The 25,162-nt window shown below is 45.3% G+C and overlaps 1 protein-coding gene and 1 long non-coding RNA gene across 4 annotated transcripts in view; one reads left to right on the forward strand and one right to left on the reverse strand.

Annotated features, from left to right (window-relative positions):
• Positions 1-4,457, forward strand: part of HEPH (hephaestin) — a 34,625-nt gene extending 30,168 nt beyond the window's left edge. For both annotated transcript variants that reach the window (XM_045029933.1, XM_045029934.1), the window contains exon 22: positions 3,340-4,457. In XM_045029933.1, coding sequence (XP_044885868.1) covers positions 3,340-3,578 — 239 coding nt within the window. In that variant the 3' untranslated portion in view covers positions 3,579-4,457. The remainder of the gene's footprint in view (positions 1-3,339) is intronic.
• LOC123377266 overlaps positions 1-25,162 on the reverse strand; it is a 60,915-nt gene that overhangs the window by 12,356 nt on the left and 23,397 nt on the right. The gene's annotated exons all lie outside the window — the stretch shown is intronic.

Here is a 25,162-nt window from a genome sequence, read left to right on the forward strand (position 1 = left end):
GTGTTTCATCAGTAGAATTGCCCCTCCTCCATAACCTCTTGATCCTCAGCATGTCTGTGCTTAGTTAAAACAATCCAGCGGCTAAAAGTGACCTGCAAAAAAACGGTTTGTACCCTTTTTGCTTCTTTATGACCACTTAAAAAGAAGGCTTGAAAGATTTCTTTGTTTTTTAAAAGGGATGTTTTTCCCTGTTCTGTTATACATTAGAACTTCTTACTTTATCTACCTGGTAGACTGTGTAGCAACTTGAGAGCTAGTGAAATTGTACACTCACAAGAGCGAAGAGACTGAGTAAGCAAGGGTGAAGAAGAGTTCAGTCAGATTGTCTAAACCTCCTTGGGTTTCTTTTGTTTTCAGTAAGACCTAATTAACTCAAATGACAAATGAATGGCTTGCAGAAAGATAGCCCTTGTTAAAAATTCAGCACCCGCAGTCAAGGTGTGAAAACTCACAACACACATGCTCTTAAATCCACTTCTCTAACAATCCAGGGGATAAGAGACTCAATATTTCACACGTAAAACCCAGACAGAAAAACACTTAAACATCCCTTCAGGTGGTCTTTAACTATCATAAAGAAGCAAGGAGGGCAGAAGCCCAGTGCTCTGCAGGCGACCTTTGATTATGAGGTGTTTCGAGTATATTCTAAATGGAGATTTTTGACTCACCTGAATCATCTTACTGGGTTGTCTGAGTTTCTAGCTTGTGTTTGGGGAGGTATTGGTTTATAATAGCTCCAAATATATCTGCTCTATGCAGTTATTAGATTGAAATGCCTTGCACTTCAGAAAGGGTCAGCTCTTCTTCTTGCGTACTCTTTCCTGTGGTTTCACAGGCCTCTGCACCACAGGCATATAATAACTTCCAGCTGGAAGTTACTGTTTTGCAGCTCTCACATTGTGTAAGATGCTCTTGCACTAGGAAGGCGTGAATTATCTTGGCTGTGCTGCCCTGTGCTTGAAATGACAAAGGAGCAGAGTGAGATGATTAAAAAAAATATCAGAGATGCTTTAGCACCTGTTTTCATTTTTGCTTTGCATTTTCTGTACATCAGGACTAGTAATAAAGTGGCTTTTTCAGAATCTCACTGCGTGTACTCCTCCCCCTCCAATGAACCCGCTTGCTTTACAGAATCACAGATCAATCACAGAGTTGGAAAGGGCATTTCAAGCCCTTAGGTCTCATATACTTTAAGGCCAGAAGGGACCATCATGATCATCTAGTCTGACTTCCTGCACATCACAGGTCACAAAATCTTGCCCACTCATTCCTGTAATAGACCTATAACCTCTGGCTGAGTTATGGAAGTCTTCTGAAGACTTCAAGTTACAGAGAATCCATTGTTTACATGGTTTACATCCTGCAATTGACCTGTGCCCCATGCTGCAGAGGAAGGAGAAAAACTCCTAGGGTCTCTCCCAATCTGACTTGGGGGAAAATTCCTTCCCAACCCCAAATGTGGTGATCAGTTAAACCCTGAGCATGTGGACAAGACCCACCAGCAAGACACCTGGGAAAGGATTCTCTGTAGTAACTCAGATCCCTCCCCATCTAGTGTCCCATCACCAGCCTTTGGGGATATTTGCTGCTAGCAGTTGCAAATCCGTTTACACACCATTCTAGGCAGTCCCATCATACCATAAATTTATCAAGCTCAGACTTGAAGCCAGTTAGGTTTTTTACCCCCACTGCTCCGCTTAGAAGGCTGTTCTAGAACTTCACTCTTCTGATAGTTAGAAATCATCATCTAATTTCAAGCCTAAACTTGTTGATGGCCAGTTTATATCCATTTATTCTTGGGTCCACACTGGTGCTTAACTTAAATAACTATTCTCCCTTCCTGGTGTTTATTCCTCTGATGTTTTTATAGAGAACAATCATCTCCCCTCAGCCTTCCTTTGGTTAGGCTAAACAAAGGTCAGATTCATGCCTAGCGTAGTGCTGTCTTCAACGAGGTTGCACCTCAGATAAATTTACCCCTGAGGCTAACCCACTGAACAGAGAACAGAAGGATCTCCCACTATATTGCATTTATCATGTACTTATTCATCTGCACAGGGATTTCAAGCTTCAAACTCATATAGAGTAAAAATAGGAAGTTGGGGTGAGGATAACTTCCCTTGCTCTGTCAACCAAGCCCAACAGCTTTCATAGACACATTTGTAAAAGTCTCACTCTTCTTATAAATGACCACAAGAGCCCTCTACCTGAGGGACGCTGTCAGTGTCAAACATTAGCTTTATTTCCTCGTTAAAACGTACAGTATGTATTTTCCTGTCCATTTCTTCCAAAAAGGAGCCTAAACATCCACCATCACAATTCCTAACATGATCTCAGGGAAATTAATTGCTTGAACCAATGTTTTCTGAAGTGATTCAATAGAACTAATAGGGGAAAGAAGTATTTAAAGGTTCAGAATCATCTCACGTATGAGCTTTTAAAATTGCCTGCCGCAGGGAGTTCATTGAAAAAATTGACTCTGGGTTGCTCTCCCTCATCCCTTTTCATACTGCATCAGAATTACTACACCCAAAATACACAGGCCAGATCTGTAGCTGGAATGAATGGACAGAGGAGCTCCATTGTCTTCAGAGGCAATTTAGACCTGCTGAGGATCTGGCCCTATATTTCCAATTTCTCCCTCCTATCCCTGCCATCATTTCAGAGCTATCAAAGAATATTTTCCTTGTTCAAAATGAGCACTAAACAGAGGAGAAATAGAAAACCTGTCAGGAGTTATAGGAGTAAGCAGTTAATTTTATACCAGTCTCAAGCAGCTACATGTTAATCAAACCCCCTGGTCTACAGTTCTTCACACAATTAGCCAAGCAAGTCTTGCTTCTCAAAAGCTTTTCACATCCTTGCAGAACAAAAGCAGCAACAGCAATATTGGAAAGCGTAAGATTTAATGGCACACCATGGTCATTTAGCTACCAGGGCCAGTGACTTGGAACAGCAGCAAAATGATGCAGGATGAGTCTCGTGTACTCCTTGGGCAAGTCACTTTGCCTCTGTACCTCAGTTTCCTTATTTGTAAAAAGGGGGATAATGATACTTGCTAATAGGGATGTGTGAGTTTTAATGCGTGAATTTTTGTGAAGTACATTGAGATCCTTGGATGGAAGGGTTTACAGAAGGGCAAATTGTTGCTCACTCTGCAAATTCCTTCACAGCCTGAAGGATGAGAGACCTGTGGGATTGAGCAACAATTGATAGGCCCCTCCCATATACTGAATCTCTCCTTCCCCTCTACTCCCCTTTCTCCTTGTTTCTCAGATGCCTTAAATCGTCTCATTCCTGCCCCCCCAACAGTCACTTTCTCCTTTCGTTTGCTCTCAGTGACCTCTCCTGAGGACGAGTCCCATAAGGTCGTTGTGTTTGGAGTTAAGATGGCTCAGGAGCAAGTGGAGGTCACAGTCATCGTTCTGGCTGTTGCAGGGATTGTGCTGTTCCTCGTTGCCAGCTTCCTGCTGGGTATGATCATCCGCCTCGAGAGGCAAAGGAGGTTAAGACGCAACAGGAGGTCCATACTGGATGATGGATTCAAACTCATGTCTAAAAACAATCAAGTAATTTAGGAGTTGTGTAAGGCCTTTTACCCACAAGCATGGAGCACAAGTCACTTCATAAAGCCAAACAAGGAGCCCTCAGTACTTTGTCAACAAAAATTCCTCCCACGAGCGTTCCCCTTTCAGCTAGCTGAAGAGGGGCTGTGGGAGTGAAAAGGATCTCCAAGTGCCTTCCTTTTCCCAAAGGGGGAGAAGCAATTATGAAGACTTTTCTCACAGCAAATTCTCTCTCCACTGAAGCAGCCTCACTTGCTTGGGTCTTCTCTTTCTAATGAAGGAAAGAATGAGGAGACAAGAGCTCTCAGGCTGAGTTCTATCTTTGCCCAGCTGCCAGAGTTGGGCTGGACATGGTCTCCCTAAGTGACCATGAACCATGATCTTACACTGAACCCAAGTAATCTGAGGAAAAAGATAATCGTTGGTGTTTGTGAATAAAGAAAGATGAGAATAGATAGGAGAAAGCACTTTATTTGTATCTGATTTCTCTGCTTTTTATGAGAAGCAGGAAGAACACATACAGTACACTGTGTCACAGTGTCTAAGGAGATCCATCAAGAACATAACAGTAGCTGTGCTTCAGCCTTTGGCACTGCTGACACATCACAATGCATATATATGCATGCTACAGGGAACACATTTGAGTATCAGGCTTTCAGGGGTTTACTATAAGTGGTTGGGGGTGGAGCTTTTACACATGCTGCAAAATGCCTTGACAGTTCCCTGCATTAAAACTCTGTTAATCTGCAAGTGTAAATTAAGTGCAATATTTAAGTGTTTGTACAGTTCCTAGTAGAGTGGGGAGCTGATATGCTACGAAGCTTTGTGATTTATTTTCATGTCCATTGATGCTCTTTCCACTCTTCATATCAAAATACACATTGTTTTATTTAAGCTACCCTAGCATTTTTGACTGTTTCAGAGTTAATCGCTGTGTGCCAGGCATGGGAAAGGCCAATATGCTCTCAGCTCTGAGGAGAAGCCGCAGGAGCATGCTTGAAGAGAGGCTTACATTTTAGCTCAACTGGGGTTCTCAGACAAAGACACGGATCAGGGATCTCATCCTGTGCCATGAAGTTGTATTGAAGCACAAGTGAAGTCTAAACACATGAAGGGAGAAACAGGTTTTCACGTGCTAAAGTGCCAGTAGCAGAGTTTGTTGAGAACACCAGTGCAAGTTTATCCTTCATGCTCCCTACGGTTAATGAGACTGCCTGAGCCTTGAGATTAAGGGAACTCCTGAAACAAAGAAAGTGGCAGTTGCAAGTGGGCTGGGTTTACCTTACCTCCTGTACATCTCACTCAAACTACACAGAGTCAAAGGTATTCGAGATGAAAGGGCTCTCTAGGTCAGTGAATCCCTTCCCATGCGCATGGAGAGTTAGCCTGTACTGGACATTCTGCTGTTATCACAACTCTGTGGTTTCTGTGGGTTGAGGGGTGGGTAATAAAGTACTAGGTTGAAGCCGGGGAGATTCAATTCCTCTGTTCAGACACAGGAGAACTACAACCAGGGCACTGGCATGGCAAAATTTCCCCACATTCTGACCCAGAGGGGCTGCCTTTGGGGCGAGAGGAGTCTCATGGCACTTTCAGCCTCTCTGTTTAGACAGCCCAGCAGGCTCAGAGAATAATGGTGTGGCCCCCTGTTTTGCCAAGGGCTAAACTAAGACCACCAAAGCCATTTCACACAGGCCACTGAACTGCTCTCAGTGGCAAGAACTTTGATTGCATACTACCTGGTTGTGTTTAACCTCTCTTCCATTACCAATGCTCTGCGCACTCAGACCCCTAGTGTCTCCTGTTATCTCACACACAGGTCTGGCAAGGAAACTGCATCCAGAGAAGATCCCGTTGACAACACGTTTAAAGGGTGGGGAATGGGGAGGGGAGGGGAATCCTCTCTCATGAGTGGCTGTCAGAGGCAGAAACAGCTAAATGGACCTAATGCCAGGTTATTTATGTTATTTAAGCACATCAGTTCTGTTTTATTCAGAGCAATAATTATAACACAATCACGTTCAGCTCATGTGGAATCCTTGCTTTTCTCCAACGCTCCTTTGCTTTGGTGATCGTCTTATATCTGACAATTTTAAAGCACTCTACAAACATTAAGGACTTGGGCAGGTAGGTACCGTTGTGTCTCCACTACACATGAGCGTTAAGAGATACATTTTCTAAAGGTATTTGTGGGGGCAATTTGTTTAGGGATGACAGGGACTACAATGGTACCCAGCTGCTGCACAGGGGGATATGGGGAGGGAAAACTCCTTAGTTGCCTTCCCTCACCTCTCTGCACACCCACGTGGCTCAGACTCAACCTAATCCTTAATGTTCGTCCAGCACTTGAAAAATAGAAATGGCTATATGAGTGCAGCATTCATGTCTCTAGCTTTCTATGAGGGCATTGAGTGTGGAGGGTGTGTTGGCACTCACAGCAGTGCTGTGAGGCCAAGATAACAGTGTTCATACCTCAGAGGAATCCTACTCGTTGACTTACTGCAATAAGTAGAGATATTTACCACATTCACCTTTCATTTACATCAGTATAAACCCCGAGTAACTCTATTGACTTCAGTGCCAATGAGAGGAGAATTTGCCTCCTTGGTTCATTAAATTTCTTTTAGCATATACCACTATCTTAGGCACCAAACATAAAAAGAAACTAGTGGCACAGGTTCCTCTTACTTAGGATACTGCATTTTGCTTGCAGTTTCGATGTTGCCCTGACTCAGCAAAGCACAGGTGTAATTGTGAGTAGCCCCACTGAGTTGTATAAAGTTCTGCAAGTGCTTTCCTGGGACAGGGCCATAATCTGTAAAGAAAATTAAACTGTTCTGTCTAAGCAGCACCACCTAACATTTGCTGCAGGTCTGAAATGAAAAGCTCTCTCTTTTGACTTTATTAGTGCTCTGTCAAATTACTTCCTAATGTCCATAAACACACACCACATTTCTCCAAGTAGGCTGACATCTACTTTCCCTCTTATTAACCATGGTCTACGCTCCTAATAATTCAGTTCTTTTATATTGTTCTTAATGGCTTTGATGTATAGTCAGCCAAAACACCGGTTTTGTTTTTGTGCTATTTAACAGTGATGTGCGTTATACTTTGCCTTTTTTTAAAAAACACAAACACTAATGCCAAATAACCTAAGGCATAGTATAAAAACCATCAAAGTAATGGCCTCTTCTGGCAATGAAGGGAATGCGTGTTGCATATGTTTGATGAGTAATTAGCTCTTTGGTACTGTGTGCAGTGGCTGTAGCGGCTCAGGCACATCATAATAGCTGCTGACAGTAACTCCAGAAGTACATTGGTATTTGTAATTTGCATGGGGAAAGGACCTTTAGCACAATGGATAGCAAAACCAAGAGGAGGGGAGGGATCACAGTCTACTGGGAGTTGAAGCGGAGACCTCCAAATCTAATAATTCAGCCGGAGACATAGTAGGGAATGTATGCGTGACTCAGTTTCCCCACTCACTTTTGTTTGGCTAACCACTCCATATTAAGGGATTAATTTATTTTCCGAGACAGGGGAATAAGTGGGATTGCCTAGGTGTAGGTCTCACACGCACACATGTTGGTATGAACAGACTATCAAGACTATCAGCATGTGAATGAAGATATCTTGGAGATAAAATGGAAACCAGCAACTAGGCCATTAATTTTTTAATTACTACTGGCCACAGAGACCAGATGGGCAACTACAAGTCTGACCTCAACCCCTCCTCTACCTGAGCATGGTGGGGGGAGTGGGTGGGTAGGGAGCAGGACACATGCAAACAAAGAGTAGAACTTGAAACAAAGGTCTAAGGTGTTAGGGGAGTGGGATCAGAATCCTGCCGTCCCAGCAGAGGGGTAGTTGAATCCAGGATAGTTCAGCAAGACCAGGGTGGTTTGCTGCCTTCCCACCAGGCCATGACACAGAGAGGCCCACCTCACTGGGCAAGAAGCTGACAAGTTAGGTGAGAGATGTGCATTTAGGCTTTGCTTTACCATTTTAACCTAGTCCCTAAATACTGTATTCCTGGCAAAGGCCACTCTAGGCACAGTCAAGCTGGGCAGCTGCCTTGGGCAGCAGATTCACAGCAGCCTGGGGTGTGATACCTGCTGCACTGCAGACTGTCTGTACCCTGCTGCACATTAGTCATCCCTTAACCTGCTTTGAAACAGGACTAGATCAAGTCCCATTAACAGGGCTAGAGTTAGTTTCTGCCCTGGCCCACAGTGAGTCTAAGGAGTGAACCCCAACCCTGCCACTCGGGCCCGAGCCCTGCCATCTGCAACTTACCTTCGCGAGGGCCCCTCCTTCTACCCCAACACCGGCCCTGTTAACAGACTGTTCATGCGCATCAGGAGGGTGCCCAACACACACACAGGCCTTGGCACAGACCATGCCACTAGAGGGCCTGGCCTGATGAGGGCAGCCTGGGTGAGCCCATAGCCCAGCCCCTGGTGACTTCTCCTTGGATTAGCCCGAGGACAAAGGCCTCTGGGAGTGGGCAGTGACCAGGTAAGTAGCACCTCCTGACCCCGTTGCCCCATTGCCCTAGACCTCCTACCCCCATGTCCTACCCTACTCCATCTGTCCCTGCTCCCCATTTCCTCTGTGTCCTAACTTCCTGTCCCAAATCTCCCTCCCATGTCCTAGCCCATCTCCCACTCTGGCTCCTACCCTCCATCTATCTCTCACCATCTTATCTACCCCAGACCGCCTGGGATCTGCTCCCTTCCCCAGTTCTCCTGCCCCACCATCTCCTGTCCCCCTTCTCTAGCATCCTACCCGATATGCCCCCTGTGTATCCCCCTGCCTCATCTGCCCTGTTTTCTTAACTATCCCCACCCATCTGCCCCCCATATCCTAGTCCCCACCATCCCATTTGTCCCCCAATGCATCGCAAACCCACCCTATATAGCCCCCATGTCATGGCTCCCTATGTTCAGTCTCCAGCCCCCTGTATTATCTCCCTCATTGTTCCACTCATGTATTGCTTGGTCCCCATCCTTCCCTCAGCCTATCGGGGACCCCACCTTGCCTGCTGCAGCTTCCCCCACACCTTACAATGCCTTCAGATCAACACTCAGAGGGGTTTGCTCAGGATGGGTGGCCAGGGCTAGATGAGGTACTCACAGGAAATGAGTACCAACACATGGTGCTCTTAGGTATAGATCCCTAATGCAGGGCTGGGCAGGGCTGCTCGGGGTAAGAGACCCAAGTAGGGTCCTTCCAGAGAAGACTGTTTATAGAGCGACATACTGTTCTATTTGCCGCTCCGATAGGGAAGCTGGACTTAGCTTGGTCAGGGAGCTACAGAGGGTCAATACTGTCTGCATGGGGCACCCCTTTGAAATGGGGGTGCTGTTTTAAAGGAGTCACTTAGGTCCCATATACATTTTATACCAGAACTTGGTCGGGGTGGGGTGGGGTGATTTACCCACCCAGGCCAGGGCAGTAGCTAGGTTAGCACCACAGTTCTATTTAGTCCGTGTGGACCAGACTTCTCCTTGCACCCTTACTTTCATTTTTTTCTCTTACCTAGGGGGCTTCACTTCCCCCCGCCCCGACTTATCAGTATAGGGGGCTCTTCCTTGCATCCCACTGGACTTCCCCCCAAACCCAAGCCACACCAAAAATTTTACAAACCCAGAGCCTGTTAATGCGCGCAGGGTGCATGCTATGTAGCAGAAGGGGGCTGGCCTGATGACAATCTGTTGCCTTAGGCAGAACGTCTTGAGCAACCTCTGATTCCAGGTGACTATTAAATAGAAAAGCCCATCCAGTGTTGCTGCAAACATCTTTTGGAAACCCTGCAACCAGCAAAGTAACTCTCAAGCTGGGTCCAGCTCATTTGGACCAACTAAAGGAGCCACAGAGAGAAACAGGTGCTGATGCGGATGTGGAAAAATTGGAGAGAGTCCAGCGGAGGGCAACAAAAATGATTAGGGGGCTGGAGCACATGACATATGAGGAGAGGCTGAGGGAACTGGGATTGTTTAGTCTGCAGAAGAGAAGAATGAGGGGAGATTTGATAGCTGCTTCCAACTACCTGAAAGGGGGGTTCCAAAGAGGATGGATCTAGACTGTTCTCAGTGGTAGCAGATGATAGAACAAGGAGTAGTGGCCTCAAGTTGCAGTGGGGGAGGTTTAGGTTGGATATTAGGAAAAACTTTTTCACTAGGAGGGTGGTGAAGCACTGGAATGGGTTACCTAGGGAGGTGGTGGAATCTCCTTCCTTAGAGGTTTTTAAGGTCAGGCTTGACAAAGCTCTGGCTGGGATGATTTAGTTGGGGATTGGTCCTGCTTTGAGCAGCGGCTTGGACTAGATGACCTCCTGAGGTCCCTTCCATCCCTGATATTCTATGATTCTATGCCAGGGACTGAGTCTCAGGGACAGAGAGTCACAGCTCCCCCATCCCCACCTCTCATGAGCTATCTGGAGGTCCAGGCCTTGTCACGAAGGTGAATACACTCCAGAAAAACTGTATAAAGGTTATCATAGCACACACTGTGGATCAGTGACAGTAAATTCATAAATTAGCCCTTTTCTTTAGTCTAGCTGATTTGCTTTATCCTAGGTTGTTATTGTTAAATTATTCTTGGTCTGAATAAATCCTTTTAGCTTTTCATTCACCTCTCAGCACAAACAAAGAAACTACATTGGAAGAAACTCAGTGGAGGCTCAGAAATATAGAAATAAATTGCACAGAGCGGTGCTGCTGCTCTATTGGGTTGTTGCTCACTGGCCACAGACGCATCTGGGCAATTTTGTTGCTATAGAATTACAAACTACAGGGAGGGGGCAGAGCAGGAGGAATATATACAAATAATACATCAACCCTCCATAAACAGCTCAACAGTAATTGATTAACAAAGCCACAGACTATTGGGGTGATGCAAGAACAGCAAGACTGCACTGCTGATAGACAGAGCAGCCTCTATTGGAAATTAGTGTTTATGGTGTTCAGGTTCAGTTACTCACAATTACAGAATGTTGCAGAACAATTTGGCTGCTATTTTTCCTTTTTCCGGACAAGCAAATCTATTACACAGCATGTCTCCTTTAAAAACCTCCCACCCTCCACTTTACTTGCTAACTCAGAGAAGGCCAGATTCTGTTTTCATTTGCACCAGAAAGAAAGATCAAATATACCCAAGGAGCCGTAGACGCTGAGTAACGGAAGACGGTAGATTATCAGCAGCACGTACATGGCATTGATACTAGCACAGGGAGCACTGTGTGTAATCGAGAGTTAAATGGAACTGCAGCTGCAAGCACGATGGACTCAGCATGCTCAACCCCAGAGCTGGGGGTATGATGGAGGGAAATGTCGTCTTCACTGCAGCCAGGAGCGGGCCTCCCAGCCCAGGTAGACAGACACACTAGCTTGAGCCCTGCTAGTGTGAGCTAAAGAGAGCGGTGTGGCCATTGCCTCTCCAATGGAGACTCAGGCTAACCACCCGAGCCCAGACCCAAGGTGGGGTCAGGTAGGCCTGAACTACAACGTCCATACTTGCTATTTTTTAGCACGCCAACTCAAGCCCCGCTAGTGCAAATCTGTCTATCCAGGCTGGGAGGCTCATTCCCAGCTGCAGTGTAGCCATGCCCGGTGCTGCTCTCAGCAGCAATTCCTCCCGTAGCAGTGAAAAGATCAGCAACGGTAGTCTGTGAGAGAACCCCATCCAGCCTTACCCTGCTGAAGAAAGACAGCGATTGCAACACGAGGCCTTGAGATCAGTCTGCTCAGCCCTGTCCAGAACTCAAACCTGGTGCCTGCCCCTAGACACTTTCAATCTAAAACCCTTTTTGTACAATTTCAAATTTAATTTTCTTTAAATGAAAGCTTAAATTCTGCAGGCACTGACACGGTTTTCCTGTGCACAAAGAGCAGCCACAGACTTTCAGTCAGGTTCACCTCTGATTTATATTAAATCACAAAACAGAAGAAAAAATACTCCACAAGACAGAGCACAGTGTGCGTTTCCTGTGCATAACAGGCTGCCACTGAGCGCAAAGTGCAAAAGGGAGGAGAGTCTCCTCTCTAGTTAAAGGTGCAACATACTGAAAACATTTCACAATAGGCATAATGGAAATAAACCACCCTGATAAGTCCACTGGTAATGTGTACTACTGAGTCATGGCTGAAACCAAACCCTGCTGCTTACAAGGAGGATATTTTTGGGAACTGTTCCTTTGCCAAGTACGGGGAGATAATTGAATAAATGACGCAGATTTAAATTGTATTGTTTTTCTTTTCTGTCAAAGAAATGGCATAGAATGTGGCTAAAAGTAAGAACTGTGACCCATCCAAATTATGGTCTCTAGATTTGTTTAAAAGTAAATGAAATATGTTTATAATGAGAATGTGACTTTCAAAGCAGCTGGATTGCTAATTGGATTATATTTAATTGGAACCAGTGCAATGTTTAGAGGACCTCATTAGTGGCCTATTGCACTCCTCATGTTCTCTACCTTCTGTCTTCAATACTTAGTTGACTAGTCACAGTAGAGAGACCAGAATGAGCATGCTGTGCAGGAAACATTTCCTTCTGTTTGCTTATCCTTTGCATGGAGCCAAGATTTAGCTTCTTTTAGTGGCACTTGCTCTTCAGTTTGGCCCAAATGCTCAACAGTATGCACATAAAAGTGCATTCACACATCCATAACATCTGGTTAGAACAGTCACAGTGACTCACAGGGCCTCCCACTTCCTCTCACTGTGCTGCCCCTAACCCTCCTGGATGTGGGGGATGGAGGAATCCTCTCCCATGCAGCACTTAGAGGCATGAAGGCAGTTCCAACTCCCTGCAAGAGGTTCCTAAATTCAACCCTGCCATGCCATCACGTTGACTATTATTTGTATTACAGAGCTGAGATCAACCCGATAGTGAGCTGTACAAATAGTAAGAGTAGTCCTGGCCATGGAGTGCTCACAGCCTAAACAGACAGACATGTTATAAAGGGGGAACGGAGGCACAGCGATCACATGACTTGCCCCATATCACAAGGGGAAACTGGTAGAACCAGAAATTGAACCTAGATCTCCTAGGTTCCACTACCGTAACCACTATACCATCCTTCCTCTCATTCCAAGAGGGGGTGCAGGCTCTGGCTGGGGGTTTGGGCTCTGGTGTGGGGCTGGGGATGAAGGGTTTGGGGTGCAGGAGGGGGCTCAGAGCTGGGGCAGGGGGGGTTGCAGGCTCCGGCCAGGGTGTTGGGTCCCGGCGGCGCTTACCGTGGCTCCCAGGAAGTGACCAACAGGTCCCTGCAGTGCAGCCCCTAAGTTCATGGACAGCCAGGGAGGCGCCGCCTCCACAGCTCCCACTGGTCATGGTTCCCGGCCAATGAAAGCAGCAGAGCCGGTACTCGGGGTGGGGGCAGCCTGCGGAGCCTCCCTGACTGCTTATGAGCCTCCGGGCTGCAAGGACCTGGGGGCTGCTTCCGGGAGCTGCACAGAGCTAGGGCATACAAGGAGCCTGCCTTAGTCCTGGGCCCCTGCTGCGCTGCTGACCGGACTTTTAACGGCCCAGTTGGCAGTACCAACCAGAGCCACCAGGGCCCCTTTTCAACCATGCGTTCAGGCTGAAAAATGGACGCCTGGCAACCCGAACAGAAAGGGGCAGGATTTAGCCCTAACTAGATTATTTTAACAGTGAGCACTTTTACTTTGAGCTCTGCTGTTCAACCAGAAACTCCTCTTTGCTCCTAGTACATTACTTTCCAGCTAGTAATGAAACAAATCATGACTCAAAGCATTAAAAGGGGCAGTTAAACCTCAGAGGAACCTACTATGTCCCAGATGAAACCCCCGGTCAATGGTTGCAATACTGGAAATGTAGTTATACTACTAATAAACTGAGGTCCTCAGATAAAAAGTGCAACAGAAAAGGCTAAAGTACTTTCCTCAGTAAAATCATGGACTCTCTTAGTTTTTCCTCTTGCAGCCCTCCTCCCAGCAACGCAGAGAGAAATCTACACAGCCCAACTCAGTCTCTGCCTTCAATATCCTTCTTCTGACTCATAGACTTTAAGGTCAGAAGGGACCATTATGATCATCTAATCTGACCTCCTGCACAAAGCAGGCCACAGAATCTCACCCATCCACTTCTATAACAAACCCCTAACCTATGTCTGAGTTATTGAAGTCCTCAAATTGTGGTTTGAAGACCTCAAGCTGCAGAGAATCCTCCATCAAGTGACCCATGCCCCATGCTGCAGAGGAAGGCGAAAAACCTCCAGGGCCTCTGCCAAACTGCCCTGGAGGAAAATTCCTTCCCGACCTCAAATATGGCGATCAGTTAAACCCTGAGCATGTGGGCAAGACTCACCAGCCAGCACCCAGGAAAGAATTCCCTGTAGTAATTCAGATCCCAACCCATCTAACATACCATCACAGACCACTGGGCATACTTACCTGCTGAAAATCAAAGTTCAATTGCCAAAATTAAATGCCAAAATTAGGCTATCCCATCATACCATCCCCTCCATAAACTTATGATGTCCGATACATGCAGGTTGCACTGTAAAAAGAAGCATATTCTTCCTATTAATTGTCATCGCCAGTAACAGGTGATATGGATAATGCCCTATGTATCAATCTCCCTGGAAACAATTCTATCCTTGGGCCTCTTTCCATACTGCCTTGCTAGGGGTAGAAGGGCTTCCTGATCACAGATAACCAAGTTGCCACCTTCTCCTCATGTCAATCTCTCCTACCACCTCACTTGTCAGGCCTCCACTAAGAAGTGGGAGTTACCCTATTTTTCCAAAAAGAGCTGATAGATTTCTGAGCCATCTAGATGTGCCCATGGCAGACCTAAGTAACACTGCAGCTTTAGCACTATAACCCCTACCCAACCTCCATTCTACCTTCTACTGACTGTTATCCTCACAAGCTACATTTGATCTAAAATGGGGTTGCAAAGTCTTTGGAAGAGGGGACCACGCTGTGTCTTCATTTGCTCTCTGCAGCACTGAGAGCACTTTTTTCGGTAGTCTGTAAACAACTGTTGCACAGCCGGAATGAGTGGGAGAGAACTCAGGCTACTCACCACCTACTGTCTGGGCTCCCTTGCTGGAGCTATTATCTGATGGCTTCTTTGTGCTCCTCTGTTAGGTCAGAAATATGCTGGTTTTAGGAAACTAAAAAGTGTCTGGAACCATTCCTTTCCCTCACCCTAGTTGATGTGGCTGTCTGAATGGGCTGGATTGCTTTAAGGAAGCAGTGATTTGGCTTCTGGGTAACCAGTAAGCTACTGTAGGAGCTGTTCTGTTGCTGGCTTGGTGAATCTAATCATTAGAATAATCACCAGTTTTGGGGATTGTCTGCCCTATTCTCTGCAGTTTGATCTCAGTGTGCCCCTCCCCCCAAGCAAGTCACAAACATGCAGTTCAATCTCTCTTTCTCTCTCCCCCTGTTATACACTTCAATTTTAAATGTCCTTCCTCCTCCTCCCCCCTTCAAAACCTCCTCATTTTCTTGTGTTGAAGTGCGAGCCAAAAATAGGGCCAACACACCAACTGAAAAGACAAAATGAAAGGAATTTAAAGAAGAGCTGTACACATGATGAAGGAGCCAGAGGGACTAGCTTATGGGAAAAGATCAAACTGGCTTAATATGTAGAATTTAGGTAAACAACTAGGGATAGCTGAACCTTCTCTAGATAGTTGAAGGAGGAGGAATTGTTTAGCTCCAAGGGGGTATAATTAGGAGAAACGAATGGCCTGAAATTCAGCGAAGGAAATTTTACACAGGAAAAACTTCCCAGTGGTCTATCAGACTGTGGAAAGCTCTCGTAGGAAGTAGTGGAAACACTATGTCTCAAGTCAGTTACAACTAAAGTGGACAAAGCACTGTAGAATGTAATGGAAGGAATAATATTGTTGGAGTTGGACTTTACAAACTAGAGGTGAAGCCATCCTTGGCCTGGAGGTATTTTCCAACTCTAGTTTCCATGAAGCAATGCTGGGAGAGAGAGCAGGATCTCCCTGCCAAGATGAAGTCCCTACTGCAGGAATTGCTATGTAAACCGTACCATCTGTGGCACTCATTTTCATGCTGTTTATTCTTTTAATGATATCCCATTTCAGTACATTCAAAAATGCCTTCTTTGTAGGTAACAAAAGTTTCTCTCTCTCAAACCAAACCAGAGTCACATGATGGAGTTAGATTTGGAATTTTAAAGAACACGGGGAAAAATGTCTAATTTTTGTCATTGTTTTGTAAGGAGCCTTCTGGGAAATCTGCTGCTGGTGCCAGAGACGAGGTGGCTGATTTCCCCCGTGCTGTGCCATATGAAAGAGCTCTGGTAAAATTGATTGCAATGCTTCATTAGTCAGCATGCCCTAGAGGGCTGATCATCTGTCACAGCATCAATGCAATGATAGTCAATAATGCTGGTGATCATGTGACAAGAATAACGTCTTCCCCCTCCTCAAGACCTGAATAAATCACTCTGAATATGTAACAAATGGTCCTAGCAGAACTCAATCCACAGAGTAGGATACAAGGCTTTGATGGGGACAGGGGCAAGCCAATGGGGAAAGGCACCTTGAATGAGACAAGGTGATAGCCAGAAATGCCTGGATGAGCCAGTTTAGATAAAATTGCTGATGCCTAAGTATGAAGAGATGTTAATGAGGCATCTTGAGGGGTCACATGCACTGGCCACCTTGGGGGACCCTGCCTCCCAGGGAGCTGGGGGCATAGGCACATTAAAAGAACTCTCTGACTATTCTAGGAAAAGAAAAAATTAAGTATTCTACAAAGTAAAATTGAAGCAATCCTTCCTGTTAGGTCTGCATATTGATCCTTCCTCACTTGTCTGAATCACTCCATGCTGATGAATGCACTGCACAGGCTGATTTTACAGAGGTTGTTCTCTCTGACTCAGCTGATCTTGAGCAGCAAGTGTTTGGAGACATTGTCATATCTTGGTATCGATTTCTGCAGAATCACTTCTGATCAACCTTTAAAATGTAAACATAGAGACACCCCCTCAAAAAAAATCTGTTCCTTCCCTTCAGGGTGTCCTTTGAAAAGCCATCTTTCAGTGAGAGTCAAAAGCAGAGTGCCAGATCTAACAGGTGTTAGGCCATGCCAGTGCCGCAAGCTCATGAAATGAACATGCTTGGAATGCAACTCATCTGCCTTTATCCTCTGAGGGCTGAGAATAATCATTTTCATTGGAATGGGGAGAGAGCTGTTTGTCCTCTCTCTCCTGAAGAACCCCATTTTTATCATTGAAATCCCATGATGTTGAGAGATCAGCAAACACAGCCCACTTGGGGGCTGTTCTCATCCAAGGAACTTTACGAAGAGCATCTCATCCCTGTTCTTGTTCTTCATGTAAGTCATTAAACATGATTAAGGCTGCGAGTCTGTCATGGATTCCGTGACTTTCTGGGACCTCTGACTTCTGCAGCTGGCAGATCACAGGGCCACCCAAGCTGCTCAGACAGCCCTGGGTCCAGCCACATCAGCCTGTGACCTGTCCATGACTTTTACTAAAAATGCCCATGACTAAACCTTAGCCTTAAACATGATGTCCTTGTCTTGCCTCACTTCTAGGGCCTCATTGCACATGTTTGAGCTCTCTTCCCTCAGACTATTTCTAACCCAGTTCTCATAACCTTATGATTTAAGTGATGCGGATGCGGATGCTCCTCCCATTAATCTAGATGGTACCAAATCATTATCTGAAATCCCTGAACTTTGCATGCTCAGATGATAAGGAACCCAGATCTAAACCTCTCTTGGTTTTGGTTTGGCCAAACCAAACCTGATCAAGCCAAGAGCCTTCCCTAATTTGCCCATCTTTACTCAGCACTGCAGGGTTTGGTACCACATCCATCACTTTCCTCCACCCTGACCCATTTTACCATTGCAATTGGTCCTTGATCTCCTAGCCAGCTCCTTGTTTATTAAAGGATAGTGCCTTATGAGACATTCTTATCAGCGCCTATGTGTTAGAGTCTCTGCATTGCAGTATCTGAATGCTTTTCTGAAATGCCTGCTATGTTATTGCCTCAATCCCTGCACCCCCACCAAAATGTGTCAGACAGAATGTATCTGCCATGAACCCTGCTGGCTTATGTGACCTGATCCCATTTGTCTTCAGATGATTTATGATCTCAAACATTATTGCCTGGTTTTACTAAGTTGTGAGCCATGTATAAATTACAGCATATTTGTTTTAAAAGTGAGTTGCCTTGACAACAGCGCATCTGAGTCTTTCAAAGATTCAGTGAATCTTGGAATATTGGTCTCAGAGACAATGAGGCTCAGCCCCATTACTTATGAAGTGAATAATCATAACTCGCCTTCTTCATCCAATAGAAGCGGTTCAGAGTCATCAGAATCAGGTGATAAACCCCTCAGAATTCACATCTTCCCATAATGTCGAGTGTCCTGTCTGATAAACTGTCAACGTATGCACATTCCAAGAAAGCAGAGGTGTGCCATGCATTTGATGCCATGAATGATGATAAACTGAACTCTATGAAGGACTGAAAGGGACGTGAATAATTGCACAGCACTCAGTCATCCAGCCCATCCTTTGGGCACACTCATGCAGCTTTTAGGTCACAAACTGGCATATCTTGAAGCTACTGCCCAGAACGGTCTTATCGCTCTCAGTGTCAAAACAAGCAACCCTCTCATACACTTGCTTCTCTCTCCAGCCTCCTCAGCTGGGTGTTTGATTTGGTTTCGGGCTTCAAGGGGCAGTGGCAATGTGCTTACCACAGATGGACATTGACTTCTCACACCTTAGCATCATTTGCTTTGCAACACCTGTAGCCATCCACCATTTATGAATCATTTGATCTACTTCTCAGTGCTGAAATAAAAGCTGCTCAGGTGGATGTCGCTGACAAACTCTTTTCCTTGATCATCAAATCCCCATTTCACTTCCTTTATTTTCCCCATCATCTTTTCAGAGCTCTAGGCGCATTTTAGATGGTGTTTGTAAAACAAATTGTATTTTTATTCTTGACATATATTTTCCACACTCATACACTTTCTCCAAGTCTGCTGTGTCTGGCCAAAAGAAACAAAATAGAATATAAAATTAATGATATATTCCGTATTGTTTCCTCCCATATCCCAGAAATACACACCCGTCAACCAATGGAGCAGCTGTAGGCAAGTGGATTTAGCACTAGGTTGGGAGGCAGGGAAATAAATGTAATTACCTTGATTTATAGGAGGAGTGGAAATTGAGGCACAGAGGTTAACTGACTCAAGGCTATAGGAGCAAATCAATTCCAGAGACAGGATTAAAACTCAAAAGATTTCTGGCTCTCTCTCTCTCTCTCTCTCTCTCATATTCTACTTTTTCACTGAAATCTAGAGCTGTGGTCTAAGATTTTCAAGAGAGCCTAATGGAGTTAGGCAGGTTAATTAGTTTTCTGATGATTTGGTAACGATTTTTCCTAGATTTAAAGGGCCAAATTCTGCACTGACACCTATGCGACCCCAATGAAGTAAATGGATTACAAAGGTGTAAGTAGGGTGACGAGAAATCCCGATTTTATAGGGACAGTCCCGATTTTTGGGTCTTTTTCTTATATAGGCTCCTGTTACCCCCCCACCCCCATCCTGATTTTTCATACTTGCTGTCTGGTCACCCTAGGTGTAAGTGAGGTTAGAATTTGGGTCAAAGTTTATAGCTCATTATGATTTTTTTTTAAACCACGCATTTATAAGTTAAGTGTATAAAACAAATGATTTACACAATTGTTTATGGATATTTCAGAGCACATCAGGAGGTGTCATTAAAGCTGCCCATTCAAACTTATTTGCTTTTATGTCAGCTGAATGATGAATTAAGACTTCTGGCCTGAAACGATTTTTCCATTCCATTCTAGTCAGTTTCTTGTACTGCTGAAGTGAGATCGACAAGCCACCTGAAACTGTGCCCAAACCACAGGGGCCAGTTATTCTAATGTACTGGTCTAAAGCATTCTACATTTATGTAATTTTAAGGTTCTGGTGCAACCAATTAACATTTTTGTTTGTCCAGTCTGAAGGTGAAGTTAAAATATACTCCAAAAATACAAAAAATTTCTTTTAAGGCAGATATGTAACTGATCAGCATTATTTTTCTTTACATGAATACTCTTAGTGATACATCTTATCCATTTGATTGCTGCCCCTCTCATTCTGAGTAGCTCAAAGAAACGGAGTAATTCTTGTTCAACAATAAATGGACCATATGTTGTTCTCACACACATAAATCTGGCGTAACTCCAGTGAATTCAGTAGAATTGCTCTGGATTTTCCTGGTGTAAGAGGGCAGAATCTAGTCCATAGTCTATAAAGCAGAGACACAATCAATCAATCAGGTGAACATACTTCCTGCTGTGAGCATAGATCAATCTGACTTCAAACTCAGTGCAGAAAGTAACTGCCAAGGGCTCAATTCACAAGTTATCTGAATGGTGCTTGTAGACAATTTCAGCTACAAACAAGGGAATTGCACCAAGATGGACAGATCTTGTTTTGTTTTGATTTTAAAGTTCTTCATTTGGGAGTGTGACATGTTGAAATACATTGTTTATATTCTTGGGCCAGCTAAGTCATCATTACACAGGCCTAATGTAACCAGCCCGGTGGTATAGAGAACTTTAGTTGGTATGTACTGAGGCACACATTATGTTGTATTGGTACATGTAACAGACTGAAGTATAAAGTCAACATACCTGTTGATTCTAACAGACATTCTGTCTTAGTTTCTAGGCTTTTATCATCCAATAAGATCTGCCAACCTCAGAAGCTTCCGCAGACCTATCCCTACATGAGCACATAGGGTGCTGCTTTTCCAATGTTCTCAACACACACACACACAGCCAGAGCTCCATCTCTAATCCCATCCACAACCCCATATAACTGTAAAACCAACAGAAATTACGTTTAACTGGCCTTCCCATCTATCTACTGCCTCAGAAGGTTTGGCAAATCAGGGAGTGGGGGTACGGCCCATCTGCGAAGGAGGGTTATCAGTGGCTGAGGAGCTGCACAAATAGGTATATCTGGTTCCGTCACGGCCTAGGGATGTGTCAAAGGCAGGAGGAGAGGGGGGTATATGGATGTGAGGTGGGAATTGGTTGGGGGCACACACATACTATTTCACATGAGGTCCCTCAAAACCTAGTGTGAGTCCAGTCACTGCAGATGCTATCCAGATTCCTATAATTGCTTTTTATGAATCTTGCAAAACTATTTATGTCAAAAATGTCCTGAGGTTATTTTTTAATATAACCTGCCTTCTCAAAGTAAATCCTTTGCCACTCTCTACTGGTATAGAAGAGAAGTGGGTTTTGTATAGAACCTTGCATATTGTAGGGATGCCAGTGCCCTTCATAAAGCAATGAGTTACAGTCCTGAAATGCATTGCTTGGGCAGACAAATGGCAGAGCCATTTTGTTATTAACAATGGTTCACAGAACTTTGGGCTTTAGAAACAACTTTATTGAGGGAGAAGGATGTTGGACCAGGACACCAGCTATTATCCTAGAGTCTGTTTTTGCTGAGAGTTCTGGGGATATTTACCAGAGACAGATAGCAAGAGTTTTAGATGATGGGAATGTCTCTTCAGGTGCAAAATAATAATGAAATTGGTATAGAACAGGTGTGGATCATCCGAGACACTTATCTGAGGAATTTAGAAGAATTTAATTCTCCTGTTAGATTCAGCCAAGTGAGACTAGGTCCAAGATAGCTGCTGTGTTTTACTAATCTCTGCCATAACAAATGGACATCCGCTCAAACCTTCAGACGATAATGTGTCAAGGGAGCAATTACTACTACTCATCTAGGAGACAACAGGTTATTTAATTTTCAGTCCTCCTGGGTCTATTAAAGAACTTTTCTTGAGTGATAAATGGAGTGCAATGGAAACACGGCACTGAAAGCAGCTTGATCATCACTTGGAGTACTTTTGGAATGAATATCTTTAACCCCCCCCCAAAAAAACCCCCAAACAACTCCCCACAATAGCTGCCAACCAATCTATGAGAAATGAAACACTAAATCCTAATCTGCTTCCTATTCTTTTTTAGAAGATTAGATTAGCTCGTCCACATTTTATTTGTTCTCTATGGTACTATGCATACTTATGGTGATGCATAAAAATATACCTGACACTAGAGTGGTTAAAAACAGCTGATTTATTATGGCATAACGGCTTGCATTCACACCTTCATGGAGCAGAAACCCTAGAGTACATGGCTGCACGATAATGCAAGATTCTTTGGTCTAATTTCTAAATGCATTTAACTGCACATTAACAGCCAGATTCTTCACTGTGGCTGGTGTGCTGGGGGTGGAGAGGAGTGGCCAGAAATGAAAAAGCTGCCAAAATCACTAGCTGAAAGTATTTACCAGCTTACGTGGCCAGCTCTTCAAAGGAGTACCGTGTGCTCCGTCCACATTCCCTGTGCAAAGGAAGCCTGTATGCACACACACAATTACCCTCACTGTGTTCCCGAGTGAAGGCATTTGCAAGCAGACTTGATGGACCCCCCCGTGACATTATTGATATAAATTGGGACCATATAGAACATGGGTTGCAACCAAGGTCCTGTAGTGGCACCAAATCTTAGGTAAAGGGGGTCATATAAGGTGTCTAAGACCAGGTTATGGGTTGCTGGTTATGATTATGCTGTCTGTGTGCATGTATCATTTTTAGTTGACGTTATGTATATTGGCTCTATACTGTCTGTATTTCAAGTTGGTGATGTGCTTCTGGGTGATATCCCAGACAAGTTGGTGTTAGCTCTGCTTAGCCTGCTTGATGGCCCATTAAGGACCATCAGCTACACAATTGACCCATGGAGAGAAGGCAAACACGCCTTGTGACTCAGCAAAGTATGCAGGGACTGGCCCATGTGACTCCAGACTCCATTTTGCTGTAATTTTCCACAGTAAGGACAAAGAGGTTCTTACACCTGGAAAAGCCTATATAAGGCTGATGCATCATCTCCATCTTGTCTTCAAACCTGCTTCTTACCTCTGGAGGGACTTTGCTACAACCTGAAGCTCTGCACAAAGGACTGAATGACCCATCCCAGCGGGTGATGTTCCAGAGACTTGATTTGAACCTGCAGTTTACTCCATCACTGCTGCAAGCCTGAACTAAGAACTTTGCCATTACTGTATGTAATTGATTCCATTTAACCAATTCTACCTCTCATCTCTACCTTTTTCCCTTTATGAATAAACCTTTAGATTTTAGATTCTAAAGGATTGGCAACAGCGTGATTTGTGGGTAAGATCTGATGTGTATATTGACCTGGGTCTGGGGCTTGATTCTTTGGGATCGAGAGAACCTTTTTCTTTTATTGGGGTGTTGGTTTTCATAACCATTCATCCCCAGGACGAGTGCACTGGTGGTGATACTGGGAGACTGGAGTGTCTAAGGAAATTGCTTGTGTGACTTGTGGTTAGCCAGTGGGGTGAAACCGAAGTCCTTTTTGTCTGGCTGGTTTGGTTTGCCTTAGAGGTGGAAAAACCCCAGCCTAGGGCTGTGACTGCCCTGTTTGAGCAATTGGTCCTGAATTGGCACTCTCAGTTGGGTCCCGCCAGAACCGCATCGTCACACCCCCACCTTTTTTTAAAAATAATTTTAGCCCAAATTTACAAATAAAATTGAAAACACCACATTTGTCTGGAGGATGGGAAATGATTTGATGGCCACAGCTCCATTCTGTTGTCCTCTTAGTGAAAGGCACAATTATGTGTACCCCTAACTGGCCCTCGTTAGCAGATCCAGCAGAAGCTGAACAATCTGCATGGATACTGAACTGCCCTTTTTCTGTTTGTGAAGAGGAGGATGTCAGGCTCCAGGGCTGTCACATGAAACCTTCACCTAATATTAAACTTTGCTTCAATCTTCCTATATTTCAGGAGATAACTGTGGTAGCAGGTGTGGCAATTTTTATAATAATAATATTTAATTATTTAACTTCCATCTGAGGATCTGCAAACAAACACTGTACCAACATTCATTAATTCAGACCCACAACACATCTGGCTCAGTGTACGCACCTGTATTACAGGGCTATATTTAAAAGGGAGCAGCACTTTCTGGATAAAGGCCAACACTTCTAAGTAATCTAGGGCAGGGGAATCTCAGCCTCTCTCTTTCTGAGGCCTCTCCAACATGCTATAAAAACTCCACGACCTGCCTGTGCCACAACAGCTATCTGCATATAACTGCAGCGTTAGGGGGTAGCAAGCAGGGCAATTGCCCAGGCCCCTTGCCACAGGGGGCAGTGTTCCCGCTAATTTTTTACATCCATATGCGGAATGAATTTTGCTTTGTACGCGGATATGGAGATGATGTGTGGGAGGGGGCTCAGGGCTGGGGCAGAGGGTTGAGGTGCAAGGGAGTGAGGGCTGTGGTTGGAGGTGTGGGGTTGCCAACTTCCTAATCACACAAAATTGATTAGGGGCTTGCGGTGCAGGAGGGGAATCTGGGCTGGAGGAGGGGCTGGCTTGTGGGAGAGGCTGTGGGGTCCTGGCAGCGCTTACCGCAGTTCGCAGGAAGCGGCCCTCAGATCCCTGTGGCCCCTAGGTGCATGGGCGCCCAGGGAGGCTCTGCGTGCTGTCCTTGTGCCTGCAGGCACTGCCTCTGCAACTCCCATTGGTTGCATGTCTTGGCCAATGAGAGCAGTGGAGCTGGCACTTGGGGTGGGGACAGCGCATGCAGCCTCCCTGGCCGCCCATATGCCTAGGGGCTGCAGGGACCCGTCGGCCACTTCTGGGAGCTGTGCAGAGCCAGGACAGACAGGGAGCCTGCCTTAGTCTCCGGCCCCTGCTGCGCCACTGACCAGACTTTTAAAAGCCCGACTGGTGGTGCCGACTGGAGCCACCAGGGTTCCTTTTTGACTGGGCATTCTGGTAGAAAACCAAATGCCTGGAAACCTAAGTGGGGATGGGAAATGAGCGGTTTGGGGAGCAGGCTGTCCTGGAGCTGTGGCAGAGACAGAGAAAGAGACCGAGACAGAGGAAGGAGACTCTCCCCAACCCTCTCCCTACCACAGCAGCCCCGGGGCTGGGGCCGGGGGAGAGGCCTCTCTCCCCACCACAGCCCTACAAACCCTCTACCTCTCTCCTCTCCAGTCCAGGCCCCTGTGGCTGTGCAGCTTAGAGGGAACTTAGACAGGGGTTCCCCGTGAAGGCTTCAACTTCAGACCTGGGTGGTGGGGCTCAGGGCCCTGGGCTTCAGCCCCATGTGATGGGGCTTTGGCTTTCTGCCCCTGGTCCCAGCAAGTCTAATGCCAGCCTTGCTTGGCAGCCCCCCTGAAACCTGCTTGCAGCCCCCTGGTTGAGAACAATTGTTCTACAGTAATGACAGGGCTGGATTATCTTCTCACAGTTACACTGGTGTAAATCAGATGTTGCACCACTCTAAGGCTAGTGTGAGGAGAACTGGATCCAGGGACCAGTATCACATCCTCACCTTGTACTTGTAGTTTTTCTAGGCTATGATGATTACGTCTCTCCTCTGAAAGTATATACTCGGCGTTTGCTTACCACACTACTGACTATTTCTGTCTTTTCATATTTGTATTATTAAAACTAGTG

This window comes from Mauremys mutica, chromosome 9 (genome assembly GCF_020497125.1).
Source record: "Mauremys mutica isolate MM-2020 ecotype Southern chromosome 9, ASM2049712v1, whole genome shotgun sequence".
NCBI lineage: Eukaryota > Metazoa > Chordata > Testudines > Geoemydidae > Mauremys > Mauremys mutica.